This window comes from Aythya ferina (assembly GCF_964211825.1).
Source record: "Aythya ferina genome assembly, chromosome: 2".
Lineage (NCBI taxonomy): Eukaryota > Metazoa > Chordata > Aves > Anseriformes > Anatidae > Aythya > Aythya ferina.
In genome coordinates this window covers 91,965,011-91,990,820 of record NC_140297.1, presented here as the reverse complement: position 1 = coordinate 91,990,820, position 25,810 = coordinate 91,965,011, and the positions used below count along the sequence as shown (strand labels likewise).

Below are 25,810 nucleotides of genomic sequence, written 5' to 3'. Positions count from 1 at the left end.
GACTGGTTTCTCTCATTGCTTTTATGGCATTTTGAAATGTCAAGTTGGCCTTGACATTCAGTCATGCTGAGCATAGCACGAGTGAAAGGAGGGTACCTGTGCTCTGAGAACTGAGGAATCTAATAACACTCCCAGGGAACGACGGCTAGTTTAAAAAAAATAATAATAAATAATATAGCAGTTGGTATAGCTAACTTTTTTTTTTTTGCATGTATTTTAAAAGTACATGATGTGTTATGTATGAAATGTTCTCAGTTGACCTCACTCATCTTAGTCCACCAGGACTAGCTATTGGTCTTGGAGAACCCACATCCCAAGAGACGTTAAAGCTGAATCAGTCCGTGTTTGGCCTCTGGTGTGACTGTGATATGGAAAACTCCTCAGTACAGCGATGTCTTTGTGAGGCTTGGGCAGTGCAATTGCTTCAGAGAAGCAGGGAGCTGGAGAAGGATGCCTGTAGGATGTGTACATCTGAAAAAACTCAGAGTTTTCAAAGTGAATATTGAGTGTTTGATAAAATAGGGTAATTGGGGGGGGGGGGGAGCTAAATATCTTACCACTTCAGTACTAGTGGGTGAATCAGAGTGATGCTACACTCATGTATTGGGAATAGTGTAGCCAGCAGGCCCAGGGAGGTGATCATCCCCCTGTACTCATCTCTTGTGAGGCCGCACCTCGAGTCCTGTGTTCAGCTTTGGGCCCCTCACTACAAGAAGGACATCGAGGCCCTGGAGCATGTCCAGAGAAGGGCTACAAAGCTGGTGAAGCGCCTGGGACACAAGTCCTGTGAGGAGCGGCTGAGGGAACTGGGGGTGTTTAGTCTGGAGAAGAGGAGGCTCAGGGGATACCTTATTGCTCTCTACAGCTACCTGAAGGGAAGGTGTGGGGAGCTGGAAGTTGGCTTCTTCTCTCAGGTAACCAGTGATAGGACTAGAGGGAACGGCCTCAAGTTGCGCCAGGGGAGGTTCAGGTTGGCAATGAGGAGACATTTCTTCTCAGAAAGAGCAGTCAGGCACCAGGACGGGTTGCCCAGGGAGGTGGTGGAGTCACCGTCCCTGGGGGTGTTTAAGGAAAGGTTGGACGTGGTGCTTAGGGACAGGGTTTAGTGGGTGACGTTGGTGGTAGGGGGATGGTTGGACCAGATGGTCTCAGAGGTCTTTTCCAACCTTGATGATTCTGTGATTCTGATTGAAGTAGCACATCGGCTGAGTAGCCATAATGAATTGAGCAAGTTTGATTTTTATTATTTTTCCCCACAGTTAATCAGTCAGCTCAGGGTTATATAACTGGGAGTGTTTCTGTGTTTGTGAAGGAGATGGTAGAGTAGCTTGCTTTATCATTCAGTTGTAATTGTCCACTGAAAGGGCAAACTTTGAATTTTCTTTCGTCCTTGAATATAGTTTGGTTGTTTTAAGGTTGCATATTTTATTTCCCAACTTAGAAATGTTTCTGCTATGTGAGTGGCTTATAATCAATAAATATGTACACCTATAATCCTTCATAAATGTTTTGATTAGTTACTGATTTGTTTGGTAAACACGTTTTGACTGCTAATTACTTTGAACTCCAAAATACTTACGTTTGTTCAGAGGTTCGCTTTATTGGGCAAAAACCTGCGGATATAGCTTCTTACGGAGGGTGGTTTTTTTTTTTTTTTCTTTAGTTTCTAGGAGTTACTTTGGAAACTACTGCTTTGCTTTACGGTTCCATAGGAGGAGATGCTGAAGGTTGTTTAGTGTTATGCACATTGTTGACTTCTGTGCACAATGAGCAAGTAGCAATAGCATTATAATCACGATGAAAAAAACAATGAAATACTCCATCAATTCTTGAGTTAAGTTTTTGTTGTTGTTGTTTTTAATTATATTTTAAAAATCATACTCTACCAGAAGCAAAGAGGAGACTTGTAAGACAGAACAGTGGATTCAGTTAAAAGATTGCTTCTTATGTGTCTTCCTTGTTTTTGCTTCTCTGAAGGGAAGTACTTTCTTGAAGACTAGCACGAGTTTCTGATAATTCACTGAGAAACTAAAAATATACCCCGTAGAGAACAGCAGAATTTGGAGTGATGGTTGATTGTGGCTGCTGGTGATAAACATCAGCTTTTTTTTTCCTTCCTGCTTGAAACTTTTTTTTAGCAAATGAGTAATGCATAATTATGTTTAACATGGCATATATGCCCCAAAGTAGAGAATAGGTTCCACTGGGCTGGCATGATTTGTTCTTTAGGACATCACACATAGCAGGAGTCTTTATAAAGAATTACTAAATGCTGTTGCTGTTGGAGGGACATCGGTGTGAGTAGACTTGAGACATCATATAGCTTGTTCTCCAGCTTTTCTAACTTAAGTACTCATCTGGTTTGTTTTAGCATAGTCCTGAGATGTGTTGTGATTATGGGCTTCCCTTCATTCTCATCAAATGATATCAATAAGATGATATCAAATATTAAGGGAACTAAAGGGGAATGTTAACAAGCCTAATGGCTAAAATGTATGGAAAAAATGCTGATAAATGGTAAAACTGTTTTTTAAAAAAACGATTCTTGTAATTTTGTGTAGATTTAACTGAAAATGGAATAGATATCCAGGTATGTTTCACTGTGTGTGTAATGAAACAAAAAAAAGGTGAAACAAATAAAAAAAAGTTCTGATGGCTATGCAGTGTGAGGACATGAAAACATGAATTCATAGATGATGTATCATACTGCATAACATAGGGAACCTGTTCAGATAGCATGATTCCTGGATGCCAAGCATGAGCAGAACTTTTATTACAGCTAAGTATAATAGGGTTAGCATCATTATCTGAAAGTTCAAAGCAAGGAGTACTTATAGATTATTGAGAAGCATTTTAACAGAATGCAGCGTGGCTTAAAAGCTTTTTTCTACCTTGAGCTAAATTTGAAAAATTAAAAAAAATATATAAAAAATTATACCTTTCCCTTCAAAATCTTGACAACTAAAGATAGCTTTTTGTGGTCAGTTTATCACAACTCAGTAATGTTTCAGTTTGGTTTTACAAGTGTGACCTTCTGTAGCTTAGGAGCCTGGCTTTCCTTACCTTTGCGTAATTTTGGATGTTGTGGCAGCATCAGCTTTCTGCTGTTGACTAACATTTAGATGAAGAAGCTTGGAACTGAATTTAATACTTGATGATCTCTGGCTGATGATTAGCATTTAGTCAGTACATGTTTGTATTCGTGTGTGTGTCCACGATTTACAGAAAAGGTGTAAAGGGAGGACCTGATTCGGTGGTAAGTACAAGCACGCAGGGATTTAACTTTCTAGCTGACATGCAGTACTAAGTTAGTAGCTATGAATTATTTAGCACAAGTGTGCCAGGGTGAGTGCTTCCTACGGAAGTGTTGTGGGTAAATGCAGAGGAAGGAAGGGAGGTTTGATAGCAAGTAAATTAGAGAGGGAGTAAACATAGCCCTAAATTAATGTTGTGCGTATGCTTTTACTTCTACCATACCCAGACTAGTTCAGATTCTCTCCTCTGATTTCTATATACCAGTTGTTGAGCTTGGTGGGCTTGCGTGGCTGAGGTTTCTGCCTGTGCTAGTGCAGCATCACCACTGCCATTACTTTATTAACTAGATTAAAGGTAATTCAGGCTTCACATGTGCTGCAGCTGCACCTTGGTGGCAGTATAGGCAAACTACAGCCAGGAGCATCAAGAAGGAGATGCCTGCTGGTGGTGTTCAAGTTGAGAGAGTCCTCATCCTGGTCTTTGGGAATTTTGTCATCTCCTAGGAGTTGCTACCGTGCCAAAACACCTAAAGCATCCAGCCTACACTGAGTTTCCATCTGTTGGATGCCCCTCAGTGAGGCTGATTCAAGTGCTATATGTAAGACTAACTAGTGGGTTTCTTTTCTCTCTAACTTAGAAAGTAATTAGCAATTAGTTTTTACTTTAACTAAGAAATAGCAAGGGCAGCTTTAATCATTTATGTCTTCAGTTTGAAGCCCATGTCAAAAAGTTTCCCTTCCCTGGCCATCCAGTGTTTTTCAGGGATAGTTTTTATTTCCGACCTTTAAAGCAGGGGCTTTCATTTTTGCTTCTCTTGCTTAATCCTTAGCTGTATTTGAAGTTCGGAAGGGCACAGCAAATCCTGTTCTCAGTCTTACTTCCAAAGAGGAAACAGCCCAGGTACAGGCTAGTCAGAAATTTTCAGAAAGCTGTGTTATTGCTACAGGCAGGTAGTCTTCCCCCCCCAGCACTGACAAGGCATTTCTGATGGCAGAAATATTTCAGCAATGGGGAAAAATGTTAAAAATATCCAAGGCATAGTATTTTGCAGATTCCTTTCTGCAGGTCGTGTAGATTTTGTTACAGATACTTGCTAGCTCAGCACTAGTTTCTTTTAATAGGATTTTGATTTCTTCTCGATGTTTCAGTATTTTGAACAACAGCTCTAAAACGCTGAATATAATTGTTGTGATAATTCAGATCCAGCCAGGAGTTGGGTTGGTTGTGAAAACTTGAAGTTAAAAAAAAAAAAAAAAAAAAAAAAAAAAGGCACAAAAAACTTAATGAACGTTAACTGCTTAAATGTATCAGGATTAGCTCAGGGGAAAACATCCCTACTATTTTTTTCAATTAGGAAATATAACTTCTATTCTGGGGCCAATTTCACATGTAGAGATATGGCAAGTAAGGAGGAAAAAAATAATGTAAACCATCAGCAGGCTTGTTATTTTTGGAAGAGCTCTAACTGATAAATTATCATCCTAATCACTGAATATTTAACTTGTGCTCACTTAGAAATATCTTTTTCTGCTGCACATTGTTGATGACCTTAGTTAGTTCTCTTAAAACTCAAATTTTACGGCTGTATTTTTTCTGCAGTAATGCCAGATGGGATAAAAATAGCCTTGGTGTTTGAACCACAGAAGCTAGAAAAATGTGCTTGGTCATACTTGCATGAGCTTTCACAACTTTTTAGGTGAACAGTCAAGTGGTGTATGAGATAAAGCTCAGCTGGCACTGTGTAGTCACGTACTGGAGCAGTTTTGTTCTGAATGAGATCAGCAGAATCCCTCTGATCTCAAGTGGTATCGCTGTTACTTGTGCACATGTGCAGAATGTGCCTTTCCACGAACCGACAGATAAAATGTGGCTATTCCCTCTATCACTAGATTCATCTGATTTGTGTTTATAATACCGAGAATCCTTTCGAGATTGAAAGTAAATGGAATATCTAGTGCACAATAATTGCCCTGATCTTTAATAATTTAGAAAACTTCCAGTCCCTTTTCAGAAGGTGATGAGCAGCTTTAAAAATCTCATAATTTCCAGCAATATGTCTGTAGTCATTTAGAGGGTTGCTAGCTTATTCAGTTTCAGAAGTCATGGTTGTACTTTATAGTATACCTTGTGTTGGCTTCCACGTAAACTTCTTAAACTTGTTAACTTCTATGCAAATAGCATCTGTAAGCTTCCAAGTGGTAAAGGACAAGAAACAAAGACAAATTCTAGGGTTGTAGTTGAGATGAGTGCTAGTCTTGTTAGGTCTATTAAGTAAATGTTGAATTACTGCTTGCTTTGCAGAGCTTGCCATGTCTTGTGGTACTGTGTAAATGTTGTTTGCAAAATCACATGTCATACCATGACCTTAATCATGCTAACATTGCTTGTTAATTGTTCATCTCAGAGCTTTGGCATTAATGCTGTTTTATTAGAGCCTGATTTTTGCACCCTGGTTGTAAATAAAAATAACAATACCGTCAGATAGCATCTAACATTGCTTTCATTACAGATTGATTTATATGCCATGATTTGTTTTTTCTTTTTTTTTTTGTCTGCACAGATGATCGTGTGGTTGGAGAAAATGCTAGATAAAATAATCAGCATTTTCATAATATTTTTGCTAGTAATAGGAACCCTTCTGCTAGCCCTGCTCCTTACTGCAAAGGTACAGTGCACTGAAGAATGTAATCATAGAGCTCATTGTAAAAATTGAATGAGTTACTGATATTTATGCAAAATTGTGTAGCTTAAATAACTTTTTGAAATATTTAGCAATTAAATGTTCTGTAGTTGAACTCGTATTAAAAAATGTTGGAATGGTAAAAATATATATATTTGTATTTATGTAGAGAGATTTTGAGATCTGAAATTTATTCTGATAATATAATTGCTAGCTTATATATTACAGTAACAGTTTGGTTTTGCATCTGGTTAGTTTTCTTGTCAATGGCAGAGCTACTTCGAATTTTGTTCTTTTTAATTTACCTTGCATCAAAAAACTTATTTGCAAAATGCTTAAGGTGCATTTGTCAATTCATTTGTATAATTGCCTGTAACAACCTCACCCTATACCATTTCGATTTTAAATGTGGGGATTCATGAGAGATATTCATTTTAATTGATTTTTGGTTTGTGGCTGTTTTTTTTTTCTCACCAGAAGAGGTCACTCATGTCTCTCTTTCCCCGTTTTTTCCTCTCTCTTTTTTCTTTTTTCTTTTTTTTTTTTTTTGAGCTGTAATTCATTCTGGAAATAGTCAATGGAGACTGAATGTTTCGCTTGCATACAGTTATGGAACAAAAATCAGATGGGTTCTGATGTTAGTCTCCTTTTTCCAAAATGTAGGCTTACATAATGTCAAGTACTTAAAATCGAAAGCTTTAAAAGCTGTGCAAACATTCCAGCCTAAAGCTTCCTTACATTCATAAAAGGAGCATTAAGATATTTGTCTATGGAGTCTTTTATCTTTCTTACTGAAGAAAGAATTTGCTGAGGCACTTCATTGTATGGTTGGTCATATTAGAGCTGAGCATTCATTAATTTTTATACTTCTTTGATCCATGGCTTTAAAAGATGTATCTGAAACTATGCTTTGTATTTTAGCACTTCCTTTGACAGCACAGCCGTATTGTTACTTTTTTTCACTGATGAGATAAGGTTCAAATTGCCATTTGCCATTACTAGTTACACAGTGCATGACCAAAACTGTCAGAACAGAAAAAAAAATGCTGTTTTTTGTATTGATTGTTTTTCTGGGTTAATGGCACTTCATTCTTCATAATGGGTTGTCTATGTTGTAAGAATTATTCTTTAAACGTATCACAAACTCTCTGACTGTGGGTAGAGTTCTAGTTTGCATTACATAAGATTTCTTCTCTCTGTATTTAATTTAGGTACATCAGGAGAGCGTTCACATGATTCAAGTCACAAGCAGCTTGATCAATGAGACAGTAGCCAGTCACCCAGAATGGGCAAAGTAAGAATGCTAAAGTTAAACGAATAGTGTAGGGTGGATAAACAAGCTTCCAGGTGCTGTTAACATTTTTCTTTAACTTAAAAAGCCCCCAAGGTGAACAGAAATGGGAGTAACTGTTGCAGGCAGATGTAAAAGCTGAGCTCTCAGGCCGCAGCAGTGTTTATGCGTCATTCTGGAAGAGACTCATGGTATCTGATCTGAGAACTGTTTGGACTTCGGTGGAGAAGGACAGCTGTATAAACTTCTCTAGTTACAGTTTTGGAGGAAAGCGTGCATGGTGCTGAGAATAAAGAGGCCAATATTCCTTTTGCTTTTACCTGGAAAAGAAAAGTAATAGGAAAGATTGCTCTAAAAGATTGTGAGCTGCAAGCTGAAATATTTTTTCAATGTAGAGAGCTGGCAGCACAATGCCTTTGACAGAATAGAAGTTGAAAGAAATGTTTCTGGAGTGAACTGAAAAAGAGTTCAGGGGTGGAAAGAATGGTGGATGGGAAAAATTTGGTATGAATTGGTTAGGAAAGGCTGTTTCTATTGAGAGTAGATGTGTGTTATATATAGAAGAAGCCTGTAGATGTGATATATGTAATGATTAAAGAAAAAAGCAAGGTAAATGTTGAGGGAGGGAGAAGATCATGAAAGAAATGAACATAGAGGAAAAAAATAGGGTGGCCTGCTGAGCAAACTTATTGCATGAACAGCAGAGTGGAAATAGGTAAGACTGAAGGAGTGTGGTTTTGAAGGAGGGTTGTTCAGGTTTACTTTTGTTCTGCTTCAGCTAAACAGACCTTGAGTAAAGGTGAGTCCAGGCACTTCGTGGGGAAAAAATAGTTGACTTTTTTTCAAGAGCACCTTCTAGACAAAAGCAACAACAGTTTAATAGGATCAAAAGAAACTGCATGCTGTGTTCTAAGAGCAAGGGAGGTTTTCAAAAATAGAACTAGCATGATATAATTGATAAATGCTATAATAAAGTATTTTAACTACTTAATCATAAACATTTTAAAATGTTCTCTCTTGATTATTCCTTCATGGCATCTCTTCTGTTATTTGGCCTTCCCATTTTGCTATAGGATGGGATTAAGTAGGACTAAGGAAAATCAAGTTTGACTGTTCGAAGCATATTCACATAATGAAAATACTGGAGCTCTAGCTGAGTAATTAACAGAATTTTAGTTAAAATGTTTACTTACAATATCTTTTAATAGGAATAAGTGTATGTCCTATCAAATCTATCAAGCTTCAGTCAGCTTTCGGAGCTTGATATTTACATTATATTTAGAGGCAAGTGACTGAAATGTCTCTGAAATCCTATGCAGAACATTCCTGAAGAGTGACATGGGCAGAAGTGTTGAGTTAGGTGAACAAATTCAGCAGTTTGGGTTTGCCTTTTTTTTTCTTTCTTTTTTGAAGGGCTGCAGTACAGTCATTAAATCAAGATGTAGAAAGTCAAAGCAGGGAATGTGTGCCCTCTATTCAAAAGTGCTGAAATGCTGGCAATTCAGTGGGTCCATTACCTGAAAGTGGCAGGAATCCCTGAAGATAGGTATGAGTGGATAGCTTTGTAGATACTTGGAAATAACTTGTGCTCCAACCTATTGCTTCATCCTATTCCTTATGCAGGGGAACAACATTAACAATTAGCATTCAGCTCATAATTCAGAAGGTTGTCTTTGCAACTAAAAAAGATTGGATTATATAGTATTTGTCAGAAAGCTAGGAAAATTCATACGAATGTAATGTGAATAAGGATCTCTTTTTGAAAAAGTTGAGATACGAATTGAGCTAAGGTTTCAGGAACCTTAGTGAATTACAAATGTAATGACATGTCCTAGACTGAGTTTTGCTTGGCTTACTAAAAAGTCTGCTCTTTGGACATGTTCAACAAAATTGCCTAGCTGCAGTAAAAGTGTTTAACCTTAGCTGTTTGTTGTTGTTTCAATGTGTTAATTTGTATTGTGTTTCAGGTATAATGAAGTGAGTAAAATATGTAACAATTAACTTTGTTTTTCTTCTTAAAAACAAAACAGCTGGCTCCCAGAAGCCCAGGTTATTCAGAAGGCGCTCAACTCAGCAGCTAATAACGTGTATCAGTATGGCCGAGAGTGGATTACACATAAGGTAAGAATAACATCCCCCTGCCTTTTTTAATGTGTAGATTTTGTGTATTTCTTGAAAGGAAAAAAGAAATAAAAAGGTTTTCTCAGTGTTCCTTTCCTATGTGGTTAGCTGTTCTGTTAACAGATCTACTCTTTCTAATCTTCAGTCTGTGAGGGAAGGAAGGCTGGGAGTGGTTTCAGTAGTCTTTGTGCTCGGAGGAATATTTTTTTATAAGAGCTGAAAAAAATCTATCGTTTTAATAAGACTGCCAGTGAAAATACATCAAACAAAGATGAGTAATTTTTTTTTTATCTGGTTATAGCTGCCCAATTTTAGAAAATGTACTTTTTTTCTCCCCTACCACCAGTATTCTAATTTCTATGTGGGCTATGTGTGGTAGATTGACATGTTATTTATTTATTTTTAAGTTAACATTCTTCAGGAGGATTTGCCATATGCATTTTGATATCTAGCACACATCTCAAATAATTTGAATGTTTACTGTGAGTAAGATTTTGGATTAAGCATTTTAGAGACTGTTAGTTTTTTGGTGTAGATAGAAGCCTGAGCTTAGTGTGGCAGAATGTTTTTTACAGATAAAACCTTTGTTAAGAACCATGAAGTGTATATTCCATACTAATACTCATTTTTTCCAATTACCTGAGTTTAGGCCATGCCTTTAATGACAGTTCTGTGTGATTCGTCAAGCTTTGGGTTTGTCAGTAGATGCCAGCTTTGTTCTGTCCCTTGTAATAAAGGATTTCTGTATGTTTCAGCTCCATAAGATTTTAGGAGAAAAAGTGAACAACACCGCTGTGATTGAAAAGCAAGTGCTAGAGCTCTGGGACAGGCTTTACCACTCTTGGTTTGTGAAGGTGGGTAACTTAAATCATATTTATAGTAACTATCACTTAGATTAGTAAAAAGCTTGGAGTACTGAGTAAATATCATAATAACAGAAAATTAGTTTTTTAAAAAAGCTCATTCTACAGCTACAGTTTGAGTACATTCAGAACTATGTCCTCGTGTATACAATTATGTATTATAAATTGCAACATTAGCAATTGAATGTATACTGTGTTCACTTTTTATATTTAGTATTTTGTAGTTTAGAGCATTCTATTGAATTTTTGTGATCTTGAGGGGTTAGGAAAAAGCTGATATTCTGCCCAATTCCTGTAACTTTTATTGATTTGAAATTTTTAGAAAGAAGTCCTTTCACATTACTTTAAATGCATTTTTGTGAATGCTAAAAATGGGTTCTGCACACCGAATCTTGAAAAGTTCATAAGAGTTAAATCACTTTCATGCTGTCAGTGCCGTTTGCCTGTAAAGGAAAAAGTAAGCAATTCATTAGCCACGGTGCAATGGAAATACCAAAATCCAAAAGTCATACCCCTGAAATACTTCCCTATATTTAAATAATTGCAGTTACAGTTTATTAACTTTTCTTTACGCAGTCACTTTTAAAGTACTTCTGAAGTTTGAAGAAGATCTCAGTGTTAAAAGAAGTAAGAGTTTGAGTATTGTGATCAAAATACTAGGGGAAGGAATCGGTTATTTCTTCTGACAAGATAATGGTGTCAGAAGCATGAAGATTATGTGGTAGGCTACATGATGCTGTTGGGGAATATGAGGCTGCCGAGGAGAAATAAAAGTTACATTTTTGGGACATTTTGCTGGCCTTAAGCACTTAGGAGTAGTCAGTGTTGAATGCTTAACCTCAAAATTGCGTACTTTTGATACAGCTCATACTGATAAACTTGGGCTTTTACTGTTGTAAGCTCTGTGTCAGATGCACCCTGGCACTGTGTGGTTCAGCATAACATGTGCTGGAGGAGTACCTTCTTGCTGCAGTGTGCAGCACAGGCCATATCTCTCTGAGTTGCAATATTTGATTCCTTCCCTGTATTTGTTATTTAAGACAAAGCTGTGGTCTTGTAGATACTCTTTTAGTAGAGCAGAGTAGCAAGCAGCTTTTCCAGGAGTCAGAAAGGCAGAAAGCTGCAGGAGCATGTTGATGCTCCCTGCATGCCATTTTGAAGCCGGTTCCCCTTGTTGCCTGCTCAAAACCCTGTGCTAGCACTGGCACATTGGGCTGCAGCCACTCATCTGCTGCTCCAGGTTCAGTTTCTGATCTTACCCTCTCTGTCACATCCCATGCCCACTTTATATGTTTTTCCTGGGTGATTTCCACCTGGCTATTTCCCTCTTAATATTTTAACGGCCTTGTGGGGTCCTTCAGAGTATCTGAAAACTGAAGGTAAGCTAAATTCCAGCATGCAAAACATCTGTACAATATCCAAGTCTCAGTAAAGCTTTCAAGCTCCCCATCATTTCACTTGTATGAGCATAATAATCATACTTCATTCTGAGGCCTGCGCAGCGTTGCTGTAGCCTGTAGGTGACTGAAGAATCCAAGCTCAGGTGATGCAAAGCTGTAGAGTTGAGGGGGAATTGCCAACAAAACGTTAATTCAATCAGTAACTTCAACTTTCTGAAAAGATCAGTAGGTAGCAAATGGTGTATATTTTAAAAGGTTGCAAAGATGTTGTGAGAGATTAATTACCATCGAGTCTCTGTACTTACTGAAGTAAAATAATGACAGAATCATAAATCACTTGGAAGATGAGGGCATAAATGCAATTGAATCATCTTCAGGGAGAACTAGTCTTGCTTGTCTATTCAGGTGTGAAGTGTTTTGTTTTGCTGTGTTGTGTTCTAAGATCTAGTAAATTTGTTAGAGGACTCAGTTGACAGTTTCCTTGAATCCTCTGTTTAAAAGGCCGTAGGTGCTACTGCAGTATAGCTGCTGAATAACAGTGAACTTGAAGTGGGCATTAACAATGTAAAAAAATCTGCAAGTGATACACCATTCTGCTGGTTAATGTCTTTGAAAACAGAACTAGGTGAATGGAAAATAGATTTCTCATAGTTTACAAATACAAAAGGTTTATTGCAGGTAGATGTTTGACTGTTTGCATTTTTCTGCTCTAAATAAGCTGTCAGCCTAGAAGAGAGATCTCTGCGTTGCTGTGGATTGTTAAACAACTTTGCTAATTGTGCATCGTCGTAAAATGTAACTGTGTGTCTAGGGAAAATTGGTAGTAAACAGAAAATATAATCATAGAATCGTTCAGGTTTGAAAAGACCTCTAAGATCAGCTAGTCCAACCTTTAACCTCGTACTGGCAAGTCCACCACTAAACCATGCTACTAAGCTCTACGTCTACACGTTTCTTGAAGGCCTTCAGGGATGGTGACTCAGCCACTTCCCTGGGCAGCCTATTCCCTTTGCACAACCCTTTCAGTGAAGAAATTTCTCCTAACACCCAACCAAAATCTCCCCTGATGCAAATTGAGGACATTTCCTCTTGTCCTATCGCGTGTTGCTTGGGCAAAAAGATTGACCCATACAAATCAGTGCAGGGACTTCACTCAGAATAATACTTGCTATATGTGCCAGAAAAAGGTAATGTCATTCTGAATGCAGAATGGTAAGGTTAAAGTTTTGGAAAATTCTAACAGAAGTACAGGGATGCTTGTATAAACATCAGAGTTAAGAGCGTCTCTTACAATTGAGGATTGGGATGACATCTGTTTTAATCAACAGGCAGGCTTGTGTTTTCTAACTGTAATTGTGGCATCCTTCTCTGAAACTCCTGATACAGTCCCAGACTGAGTCAAATAGTCTTGTAGTAGATTGTGGTCACGTGTGGTTCAGTTGCAGAATAGACAACTTCTTAATTAGGGTGAAGCCACCTAAGTAACTAGCTGTTGTGTTTATGACCATTTTCTGTGCTCTTGTTGTGTCGCAGTTACAAACCTGTGTAGTTATAAGAAATCCTCCATGCTTGCAGTTCAGTTTTTAGCTTCTGCATGACTGAATGTTGCCAGTGGAGAAGCAGATGCTAATTATGAGGAAAGTAGTTGTTTGGCAGCTTCTCGTATTGTTCTTTGCGGGCTGTACTGGTAGAAGTTATATGTTACAAAGAGTAAATTATGTAGGCAGTAACTGAAATCGTTACCTCTGGTGTGCTTTCATAAAGAGCAAGATAGATACCGTTGTCTCAGTCAGGCTGTGAGGCTGATGTTTAACTGAGATGAATCAGTACAATGTGCAGAACTGTACACACACGGGATAATTAACTACAGGTTTCTGTCAGCTTTTAGTTTTTCAGTTGTACAGAGAAATGCTTTCTTACTTCCAGGTATTTTTGAGGATGCCAATTAAAGCAGGTCTGACTATTTAGATGCATGTTGGACATGTTCCTCATTAAGAAAATCTTTGTCTTCGGCTTTCACATTTATTGAGTTATTCACATGTCTGCTATCCTTACATCTTTGTCTTTTTTCTTTAAGAATGTAACACATTCTGGAAGACACAAAGGACACAAATGGCACATAAACCGTCAGAACAGCTGGCTTGGTGATATTCTGGACTGGCAAGATGTTGCTTCATTCGTTCATGATAACATTGAAACATTTCTTTCGGTATGTATTGTTTGCTCTTATTACCAAATTGGTCTGATTTTAACTGGTATTAATTCCTTCTTGGACTACTGCTAAGGACATGGCATGCAAGTACATGGAAACATTGGAAGTGTTATTTACGATTACCTGTGTAATATTTGTAAGTCTCTTTAGGATATATTCATACTACAAACAGAACCAAATTGTGATGAGGAAACCCTTCTGATTTCAGCATCTTCAGTGATATTTGCTTGCCAGAATTCTTCCTGAGTGGGATTGTTACTGTAGGATCACCTATGTCACCTTATAGCTGGATAAATTCTTCTTAGTCTGTAGTCTACTCTTCTGTTTCTTGGAGGTCATTTGGTTGGAATTATTCTTACTTTATCTGTCTCTTCTAGAAATATTGTTATTTGCCAAATATCAGTTTGCTTCAGCCTTGTTTTTATGTAACATGTGGCAAGTGCAGGGTTGGAGGCTTTTATTTTTTTTAAAAAAGAATAACATTTGTCTAGGTTATAAATGAGAAATACATTGACCAAGGGGTTGTAAGATACACACACATATACATATATATACACACACACACATACATATATATTACTTATCTGTATATGTCATATATAAATGTGCATGTGTGTGTTGTAGTCATATTTTTTTCCTCAAATTATTATTCATTGGGTTGAAAGCAGCTTATTTCTCTTTTATGAAAGTTCTGTGGAGAATGAAATTAATATTTTACACTGTGTGAGTCTCTGAATTAATGCACTGGACCTTTCACCTCATTAGGAGAAAAAGAAAAAGCATTGAAAGCAATGAGAACTGAAGCAACTACATTTGTCTAAAAAAATGATGTTGAATCTGAAGCGCTTAACATACAGTCAGTCCCAGATACAGTTCATCTTTGACTTGAGCTGTTGTAATCTAGAAATATATTCAGTTTAAGGCTTATCCATGTTGAAGGAATATTATTTATATCTAACTTGAAACATAAGATTTCTGTGGATGCAATTTAAGCAGTTATTTGCCTTGAGGCAGCTCATGGTCTCAACCGATGGGCATGTGTCCTTTTGTCTTCTCTCAGCTGCTGCTTAAATCTTTACAGTTTCTATCATTAAAAAACAAAATGCAAGTTAAGAAGAAGATGAGACAAACATCTTACTGTAGTGAACCTTTTTAGTGAATAGTAAAAATTTGCTTAATTCTTTCTTTGCGTGCTTGGGGCTCAGTTATAAACATCCATAGCATATCATTTAAAATAAATACAGAATGTGCTGCTAAGAGGGAGAGGAGGAGGAGGAGAAACTGAACTGCTTTATAGGTGCTAGCTGTCTCCTTTACTCCATTGCTAAACAGTGTTCAGAAACCAAAATAAGTGTGCTTCAGTAATCTTAAATAGGCTCAAATAGTGGAGGAAATACTGAAAAGAGAATAAATATTTAAGACTGCAATACATTAATATTAATATTTTTTTATCTAGCTAGCATGCTTAACATTCTCTAAAATCTTGTTTAGAAATACAGGGAAAAAAATTGCAGCAGTTGGCTTGTTTTCCTGTTTATATCCATGAACCCATTACTTATCTGCTGTGGGGAAACACCTGTCCTTTTTCTCCATACACTCACATCCATAATAACAGATTGTAAACTGGTCCACATAGTACATAACACTAAGTCCTAATTTCACATCCTTATGGGTAGCATCTTCTTTGCTGTCTGTCTCATAAACAATCTATTGCATAAATATTACACTGTTTTAAATTAGAATCGATTAAAATCTCATTTGTGGTCGTGGGTAGGTCATTAAAGCTTAGAGATGATTAAAATGAGCATACTTCTACCGTAAGTCTGATGTTTCTGAGAAAGTTGCTTCACCTATTCTAGGTTACAGTGGAACTTTACTGTATTCTGGATTTATGTTTTCATGAGAGAATGAAAATCGTAGAGTTTTGAAGAAGAACAATTAGTTACTACAGAATGGCATACTAAACTGGGAAGGATCAATATTCTAAATCATTTGGGTAGTTGTGGGGAGAATGGGGTTTGGAGTTTTTAATTTTATTTTTTTTTCATGGGCTTTTGCTCACATTTTTGTGGGTTTTATTGTGTTCTGTGGTTTTCTGTTTTGTTTGTTTTTTGGATGGTTGGTTGTGTTGTACAGGCTGGAGGTGGAGGTTTAAATGGCGTAGCTCTAATTGAAACTAGGATGTTTCTGCTTCAGGACGCTTCAAATCAATGCTAACCTGCAATTCATAAACATACAGTAAGACATGGTAGATTCCATAAACTGCTTTGACATTTTTTTTAAACACAAAACAGTTAAAGAGAGAACTGTGAAGAAGTGGTGGGTGAATATGTAGTAGTAAATGCCTGTGCATAGATTATAGCTGGAGTTTACCACATAATAAGTTGTGGAAACCTCTTGGCTTTCAGAAATATTTCAGAATAGTTCAGATCACTATGTATTCTCTGAAAGTACAACTCTTTGACAGTGTTATATATATATTGCAATTATAAGCAGATAAGCTCTTTCCCATTCATGGAAATCGTAGCAAGTGTTCGTCCTCTTTAGTAAGCGAAGGAGCATCTGTTAAAAGAAATATGTTAGAAAAGACAAATGGAAATGTCTCTCTTCGGGCTTTTCCCGTAATGGAAGAAACTTCCATATTAGAGTTGAAAGCATGTAATTAAATAGCTGGTATAGCTATGCTGGGGAATTGCTGGCATTTATTTCATTTGTAACAGTATGCATCAATTCAGGAATTTAGCTGTGAGTATCAGGTAAAGCACTGTACCCCCCTCAAAACATGCTGTTCATTATAGCAGCCATATTTAGCTCTAGTTTGATGTAGTTAGACCTTGATTATTTTAAAGTAACTCGCTATATAAACATGTAGGTTGCCTGAAGATTTAATGTAAAGATAAGCTTTTCAAAATCATCAGTTACATTTGTTTTTACATGTATAAGCTGTGGTGTTAGCAGCTCTGATACATTTCATCTTTGAATTCTTCTAGATTCAGTAGAAGCGGTAATGTTATTAACTTGGTTTTTTTGTAGTGGTATGTTTCCAAAGTGGGGTTTGTTTCATCCTATTCTTAGTCTGGGGAGAGGACTGGGGTGGGTCCTCACATCTGCCTCCAATTTTCTACCCCATGCTGTATCCTAAAGTAGTTTTTTAGGTGAACGAAACATGCAGTACGTTGCTGGGCTATTAAGATTTAATTTCTGAGTAATGAAAAAGCCTCGTTCCTTCTCCACTCGCCTGCTTTTCCATACCCTTTCCTCCGTTTCTTGAAGGTTTGAAACATTGAAAAAGCAAATTGCTGCTGGCTAAATCCGTGAATGATCACTCGAAACTCCCTTGATGGTATAGGAGACATTGCTCATGTCTCCTAAATTGATCTTGCTTTTTCCATAAGAGTATTCATCATTCTACCAGCAGCCAGTATCTCATCCAGAGATTTCCCAGGCAGAAAGACAGAAGACCTTCCTTTAAAAGATGCACAGTAAGCTTCAGCTCGGTTAGGTTTCCCGATCTGTTCCTTTAGCATGACTGATACATGTATGTTCCAAATCAGGTTGGGCTGACATCCAATTTCAATTGCTCAAATATTTCAATGAAAACATTTCCCAATGTTTGCTCTGTCCCTGAGGATTTCTTCATGTAGTTACCTCACTGTATATCCAATACAGTTCATTCTTCAGTAATAATTCAGCTACCATGCTCTCTTCCCTGTAAGCATTCTGAGATTTGGTGTTCTCTGTGGCACTCAAACACCACTGTGAACTCTCAGGTGCCAGGACTTAATGTTTTTGTGACTGTTAGTGGGGTATTTGAGCACTTTCTGATATTGTATTCAGTGATGACTGATGTCTGCTATTTCTGTCTTCTCATCCTTGTGATGAGAAACTTGTTGTGAAATTTGAATTGTAAATACACATAAGGGGAAACTTACTCCACAGCTGGAGACCACTCCCAGAGGATGCCCTTGCCTTCATAGGACATACCAAAAGTCTCCAAAATGCACTATCCTTGCTTACCCCAAAGTAAAAGCTAGGATGTCCTTCTAGGACAGCTGTTCTCATTGTTGAGTGAACCCTGTGATAACTACATCCAAGCTAACTGCAGATGTATGCTCAGGTTATTAGCTCCTCAGCCTAAAACCTGTAGGGAAACTTAAACAAGTACAGACTGTGCCGCAGGAACAAAACATCCCCAAAGAAACTTTCCCAGCCCCACCAGACATAAACTCTCTCAAGCAGATGGAGCAAGTCCCAGCCCATGAGAACTGCTCGTCAGTAGCAGTGGGGGGTGAAAAGGGCTGTGTGTGTGTGGAGGAATTTAAGATGGCTGTGATTAGTATTTAGAAGGCTGAGAAATTAGGCCAGTTTTAATCTTTTAAAACAAAACTTCACCGGACTAACGTTCATCAACAGCACACTTTAATGCTAATGACTTGTTTTACAATCTACTAATTGCTATTGCTGTGTGTTCAAAGTAGTCAGTCAGTCTTCAACAATCATATCCAACAGTGGCTGTGAGGGTAGAATAGCATCGTGCTGGTGCCGTGTAGTTGGCATTGCTATCCACTGTCAGGCACAGAAGTCAAGGGGATCGAGCTCAAGAGCTCTTCAGTAAGGAAACTGGAACTGGAGCATCATCTTCCCTCAAATTAAGGAGCTTGTCCTTTTTATAAAATGGTTTGTGTCATGTCTGGACAACTCCCACCCCTTGACCTCTGCCTTGGACCACATTTTGTGTGATGCTTGGAAAATTATTACTTTCCCTGACCATGGCAGGTACCTTATCCTGTTGCTTGCCTTTACTTCCACCCTGTTTCTTAGTTGCTGCTGCTTTTTCTTAGAGCAAAAGCAGTCTTTTCCCAGCTCTCTTTGATGTCATGTTCATCAGCGAACAGTTTGTGGTTCTGAGGCCTCTGTTTTCAAACTGTGTCCTTTCTTCCAGTGCTTTGCTGTTGTTCGATAAACTCCACAACATAACGAGATGCCTGTGGCACCAAGGTCCTGTGCACACAGCAAGTCCCAGTAACACTCTGGGACTGCAGTTTTGCACAGCTAGCATAAAACTTGCAGACTCTTTGAAATGGTGGAGGGAAGGGATGCCCTCCAGAGGTCTCTTGGCAGGCTTGAGAGGTGGGCCTGTGTGAACCTCAAGAGGTTCAACAAGGTCAAGTGCAAGGCCCTGCATCTGGGCTGGGGGAATCCCAAGCACAGATGCAGGCTGAGCAGAGAATGGATTGAGAGCAGCTTTGAGGAGAAGCTTGAGTAAGGAAGTGGACAAGTACTATGGGAGAACACTTTTTTCAGCTGAATGTTGTCATCACTTCTAACCTCACTTGAGGCATTCTCAAGGGAGACTCATAAAATATCTTCAGAAGATGAGCCTTCAAATACGTGACTCCTGTTAGGTAGTAAGAAGCACGGATGTTTTTCCTGTGTGTGGTAAATCTTTGTCACCTCCCCCAGCAGTTATTCTTTCATAAAATTATGCTTCAAAAATTATTTTCTGTATGTCTCCTTTGATTTGATTACAAAATAGAGATGGTCATATGGCTATGTTAGTTTGAAAAAAGGTATGGCTTTTCCCCTTCAACCTTGCTGCTTATATCTGTGAATCAGTTTGGCTAATAACCTTCTCACTGTGTTCCTTCTGAACGAAGTAGTTGTTGAGACTGTTTGGGCACAGCTTTTAGGATGCCTCCCTGTACCGTATCATGCTATTCCTTTTTGCCCTTAGTGTTTCTGAAGTTGCTGCCTTACTCAGATTGTGCTGTGTCTCCAAACGCAAACTAATTTGGCTGTACTGGCATTCCATATTAAAAGGCATGTCTCAAAACTATTCTACTATCTGTAACTAATAAGCAATCAGTTCCTCGAGCCATTACAGAATTTAATAGGTTGTATAGAGTTGTTTGATTAATTTTCCATAACTGCTTGACTAACTCTTGCATCCCTATGCAAAATCACAGCTTGTGTAGTTGTCTGCAGACATTATAAAAATTATGCATCTTATTTACATAGTGTGTTTAAAACAAATTTATTAAAGCTGTAATTGTGTTAGTAGATTTGAAGCTAGCTTCAGATTTATTTCTGTTTTATGGTGTTATTCCTTGTTCTTTGTGCTTTAGCATTCCTGCTTTTGAAAAGATGAGCTTTCCCTCCCAGGACAAGATCTGCTTTCAGTTGATGGTGATACTGATCGCAGTAAACAAGTGTCATTATATCTAGGTTTTCTACAATTTTACATGATGAAATACTTCCGGGTATTGGGAGAAAAGTTCTTAAAACCTTGTAGCCATCTACCTAGAAACCTGTCTTTGGCAAAGTAGGCATTTTCATTTAATAATACCTGTTGCAATTTAGGGTAAGGGAAGATGATTTATTATTTCTTTTGTCATCTTTGTATGACTTGATGGAGAAGAATCACCCTGCAAGCAGTTGTTTTCTAGGTAATTCAATGTGTTGTCTCACTTTGTCTTCATTCCTCCCCTCCTTTTTCAGATCCTGGAGTCTCTGTGGATAGTGATGAGTCGCAACGTGAGCCTCTTGTTCACTACAGTTACAACATTAGTGACCATCCTTTTCCACAGTGGGACAGCTCTTCTCAATTTTGTGCTTTCAGTGGTAAGTAGTATGTTACATGCTTATGTGATCGATTTTACTGAACGAACCTAATTGTGCATGTTATAGTGTTGAAAATCAAACCTAAGCGTTGAAAACATCCTCTAAACTTACCTAATTGGAGACATCTGAGGCAAAGGAGCCTAATTTCCCCGTTGTAATTTCCACATTGAGGAGCTCGAAGTCCTCCTATCAGTCTGTTCATAGAAAGCTCTTTGTTTCTGGCCTTGAAGATACTGAGCTGTACCTTGTGGTACCCTACAAAACTGCTGAAATCTTAGGGCATGTCCTCATAAATATATCCTTAAACAAACCAACGCTCTCAGAAGATGGAAAAATGTAATAGCTGGAAGATTGCTGAAAGTTTGTGAACGTCTTCATCTCGGACAGTGAGCAGTATTAAGGACTCTAGCCTGGGACTTATTCCTGTTTTAATTAAACAAATACTGATCTTGGAAGCATGAATGAAATCCATGTCTTGGTGGATAGTTCAGCATTCAAAAACATTTGCTAGAAAGCAAGGTGTTTTGCCAGTTTAACCTTACTGTCTTCATTGATGCTTGCTCAGGAGAGAGGTTTTGGTAGACAAAGCTGCAAAACTGAAATAATGATTAACAATATTTCAAGGCGGTTGTGTGGGTTCTCTTCGATATTTAAGAAAGAACAAATAGCAACAAAATTTTATTAAACGACTGCCTTGAACTGAAGGAGATCATTGCCACTGAATTTGTTATTCTCTAGTTAGCTTTCTTTCAGTTAGTGATGAAAAGAGAGAGACTGTGGGAATATTTCATTTAATTTCTTCCTCGGTACACTACTTCACCCATGATGACATGTTGGTAACAGTATCCGAGAAGTTAGTGTACTTCCAAATGGCAAGTTCAGGTGATAATTGCAGATCATCTTAATGCACTCATTACCCTGACACAAAATTTAAATTCAGCTGTCTAATGGCTTATACCAGATGCGTTCTATGCAGCTGTTGTGATGCATGGTCCTGCCTTTGTTTGTCATCAGGGTCCTGCTGCTTGCTGCGGCACGGTGCAGTCAACTGGCAGAGAAGAGATAGTTGGGTTTGCCTTGGATTTCTTTTAAAGATTGGATGCCCTAAAGGCTACTGTTCTTCCTCCACTTCTGTTGTAGGTTGAGCGTTTGTCACAGTTTCTTTGAATCTCTCAAATTTATGTGACAAACATACTCTGTAGATTAAGCTTCATTTTGTGAGCTCATTAGAGAAGAAAATAAACATGCACAACAAGCCAGGGCTCAATCCTCTTCATATAGACTAGTCTAATGTGAACTCACTAGTTGGTCACTTAACTAATGAGGTTTCTAACTGAAAAGTTTCCTATTTCCTAACTTGCAGTTTATAACTCCTAACTCAAATATTCGGCAAGAAGTAGTTTGTGCGCCTTTGAACAACACAGTTCCCTAGCCAGCAGTGAGAGTGGTCATCCTGCCTCTACTGTCACACCAGGAAGGATGAAAGCCTTAGCAGTCCAACCGCTGTTGGATCCACTTCAGAAACTTTCTGGATAAGCTGATGTATTTATTCCTTCCAGTTTGGAAGTTTGGTCTGTGCCAATTCCATGAGTTAACAGATCCAGAGGAAACTGCCAGACAATATTCAAGGACTGTGGCTGCAGGTGATACTAGGGGCATAGTGACTTTTAGCCCTTCCTGGCCATCATTCCTAGCAGCACGTCTTTTGTTTTGACATAACTGTGCCTACCTGAAGAGTAAGTAGTTTATGTTGTTAAACCCTTTGGGTGGGTGCTGTAATGTAGTCTTTTGTTGCACTGTACATTTCTTAGGTCTTTCTGTCCAGTCAGAACCAGGGTTTATCATATTTATGAAAGTCTCTCACAAAGATTCTTAGAAAAAAAATAAATGGATTCTCTTAAAACACAAGAAGGTAAATTGACGAAACTTCTAATAATAGTGTTCAGTGTGGATTTATTATCAGGGCTGACTAAAAGAGAAAGGACTCATATTTAGGATTTTCAGAAAACAGACTGCACAAAATAGAGATTAGTGCAATGCATTAATTGGGGCAATATATGAATGAAAATGTTAGCTGTTGTGAAAATTCAGCTGATATTGTTTTTCAGGCTTTAAAGTACTTCTTAGCATAACTTAATTGAGCTATTCTGTAGTCCTTGAAGAAGTAATGTAATTGCTTCTTAAATTTTCCAATTTTTTTTTTTTTTTCTTTCTGCAACAGTGTAATACAAAAAGCAGAGAAAACCGAAATGTGACTCTAGGATAAAGCACCGTGGCTTTCTCAACTCTTGCAGCGTGCATCATTACTGAATTCTGTTTGGGACTATATCGTTATTAGATTTACTTTTTACTCACTTTGCTTTCTTAAAAGCTAGGGAAGAAAAAAACTTCCAAATGAGGAGAAGATCAGAAGTAACCTTAACAGTTATTATTCTTCCAGGGTCTCAAGGCATACTTTTTTTTTTTTTTTTTTTTTTTTGGCCTTGTCATAGAATCATGGAATGGTTAGGATTGAAAAGGACCCTGAAGATCGTCTGGTTCTAACCCCCCTGCCATGGGCAGGGACACCTCCCAGCAGACCAGGTTGCCCAAAGCCCCATCCAGCCTGGCCTTGAACACCTCCAGGGATGGGGCATCCACAGCTTCTCTGGGCAACCCATGCCAGTGCCTCACCACCCTCTGAGTGAAGGATTTCCTCCTAACGTCTAACTTAAATCTATGCCTTTTTAGTTGAAAACCATTACTTAAAAAACTATGCTTTAATACATGGAAATAATGGATATGTTACTCAGAGCCTCTATTTTGAAAAATGCGTCTTCTACCAAAGCATTCACTAGGAAGTAATCTGTGTGTGTAGCATATCCCTCCACAATCCAGTAAGGCTATATTCAGATGTTCAACAGATGCTTGAAAATTGATCATTCATTGCAAGAGTGCTGCTTCTATTTTACTTCTGAGTGCGAGTTCCTAACTGCACACGTGCACGTGGGCTTATATATAAGCTGGTGTGTGTCTTCTCACTCTGTTAAAGGCTGGAAAGAGAAAATCTCCATTTGGCAGATGGGTATCTACAGTCCTGCAGGGAATACACAGATTTCTGATGCTTTTTTCGTTCATTGGAAAACTGAGCATGAAAGCGTTACAGAAATATTTCCAATGTCTATGGACCTGACATACAAGGGATTAAACTATGTGCTTCTTGATACATGTGGAAATGCTGAATTGCCATTCTAGCCTAGTGTTTACTCATAGATTTTGCCTTGAACTCAGTCAATTCGCCCTCAAATGAGAGTATTTAAAGTTTCAGAGCTTGGGGCTATAGGATAAATTCTAGAGCAAGAAAGTGTAATCTGTCAAGTGTTTAACACTGGAAAGAGTTTATTATTTTATTTTCTGTGACTTCCTCCTCAGAGTCCTCAGGAGGATCTTGAATTTTGCTGGTTAGGAAACAATTTAGGTCATGTCTGAAATCTTAGATATCCTGTCAAAGAGATCTGAAAGTTTTCAAGTGCCAGTAGAGAGAGGGAGGGACATCTTTTCACTGCTGAATGCACCATTGAAGCTATTCTGCTCCTTAGAAAAGTTAGCAAGCTCCTTGAGGTCAAATTGTTAGGTTCTGCGATTGCTGCTGCTTTGCATTTCTGTACCTACTGTGCTAAAGAAAATACAGTGATTTCCCAAAATGCAGCTGATCTAAAATTCAGTTGATTTTGTGGTTACATGCACACTGCCTTAAGAAGAACGGAGTTAGGTTTGTTAATCTTTTCATGGCTTTTAGTCCATGTTAAGACTATTTTATTCTATTGCTCTTCATCCCCGTTGCTACCTTGGCTTCTGCAGTTCAGGTGGGTATGTCTAAGTTGGCTTATCCATCACTCCTTGAGGAAGACAGTTTCTGTTGTGGGCACTGGGGAAGAAAAGCTTTTCCAGAGAGTACAGGTGCTGTGCATGTTGCCACTTGAACTAATCCCCAGCTCATGTTCATAGTTGCCTTAAATCAGCTCTGTATGCTTCTTATGCCACAGGGAATCAAGCTTCGCCTGATTGCTGCGGTTAATTTCCTCATTCCTTGGCTGCCATACACTTTTCAAAGGGTAACATCTTAAGAAGTTAACTGAAGCTGTCCTAATAAAACAAGATCCAGTGGAACTTTTTTTTTTTTTTTTTTTTTTTTTCACTCTGCTTTTTGTGAGTGTCAGGATGAGAGGATATGGCGTGTCTAGCAGTATGCTTCTTTCTGTGTTGAGAGCTGCACTGCAGGAAGGATCTATAACCAGGTCCCACTGGAAGGAAGAAGGATGGTGCTCACCATCTGGATGCCTGCTTCAGGGTGGCGAGTTTTGTAGCTAAATCAGGAAACATTATAGTAGCTTAGCAGGCGGGCCCTACCAAGGAGAAAACAACCATGTTTGCAGCATTACAAAAGATAGTAAACCTGATCCGGGTTTTCAGATTTACTTAATGTTGTAAGTTTGAGTTACAGTTTAGCTGATACTGCTGCTGGATTACTTCTCATTAAACGTTTTTCATTTTTTTATGATCTTGAAATTAACAACATGCTGAGCAAATGTGCTGATGCAATGACCTGCTTTAGTTGATAGATTGGTTGATCACCCAAGGCCAGAGTTGCACACCTGGGAAGATAGAGTACAGCCCATAGCTACACGTGATATTTTGGAAAGAAGTCATTGTGGGTGAACAGTTGATGTGACTTCCAAGTTAAAGGTTGTGGTGGGGAAAAAATGTAACATTTTACTGGGTAGAAAGGAATTACAGAAAGAACAATGACAAATAGATGGCTTTGTTGCGACTGGTAACTTCATACTGTATGTTATGCTGTCTGCATTTTTTTCTGAACATCTTCAGAAGGAATGCAGGAGAAGGGCATGAGGTGTCTGCAGACTGGATAAGATGCTTGAAAGTAAGAGACTTACGTAGGTCAGACAGACTGGTTTATCAAAAGGTGAGGATGTGATTTATTCCATCATACCAGTAGGTTGGAAATAAGGAAGGTGAAAGAATTCTTTTTAATCTTGGGAAGACAGATAAAAGAACTAAGGCTTGCAGATGAAGAAAATACAAGCCATATTTTAATATAAATAAATATATTTATTTTTAAATATATTTAATAAATATATAATATAAATATATATTTATATATAAATTATATATAATATATATTATATATATATTATATTATATATATAATATAATATATATATAATATATATATTATATTATATATATTATATATATTATATTATATATATAATATAATATATATATTATATTATATAATATATATATTATATTATATATATAATATAATATATATAATATATATAATATAATATATATATTATATAT

General features: G+C 37.8%; 1 protein-coding gene across 2 annotated transcripts in view; it reads left to right on the top strand.

Moving 5' to 3' along the window:
- TMEM245 (transmembrane protein 245) overlaps positions 1-25,810 on the top strand; it is an 86,210-nt gene that overhangs the window by 26,758 nt on the left and 33,642 nt on the right. For both annotated transcript variants that reach the window (XM_084510341.1, XM_084510340.1), the window contains 6 exons: positions 5,816-5,920; positions 7,147-7,229; positions 9,257-9,347; positions 10,103-10,201; positions 13,688-13,819; positions 20,321-20,443. In XM_084510341.1, coding sequence (XP_084366467.1) covers positions 5,816-5,920; positions 7,147-7,229; positions 9,257-9,347; positions 10,103-10,201; positions 13,688-13,819; positions 20,321-20,443 — 633 coding nt within the window. The remainder of the gene's footprint in view (positions 1-5,815; positions 5,921-7,146; positions 7,230-9,256; positions 9,348-10,102; positions 10,202-13,687; positions 13,820-20,320; positions 20,444-25,810) is intronic.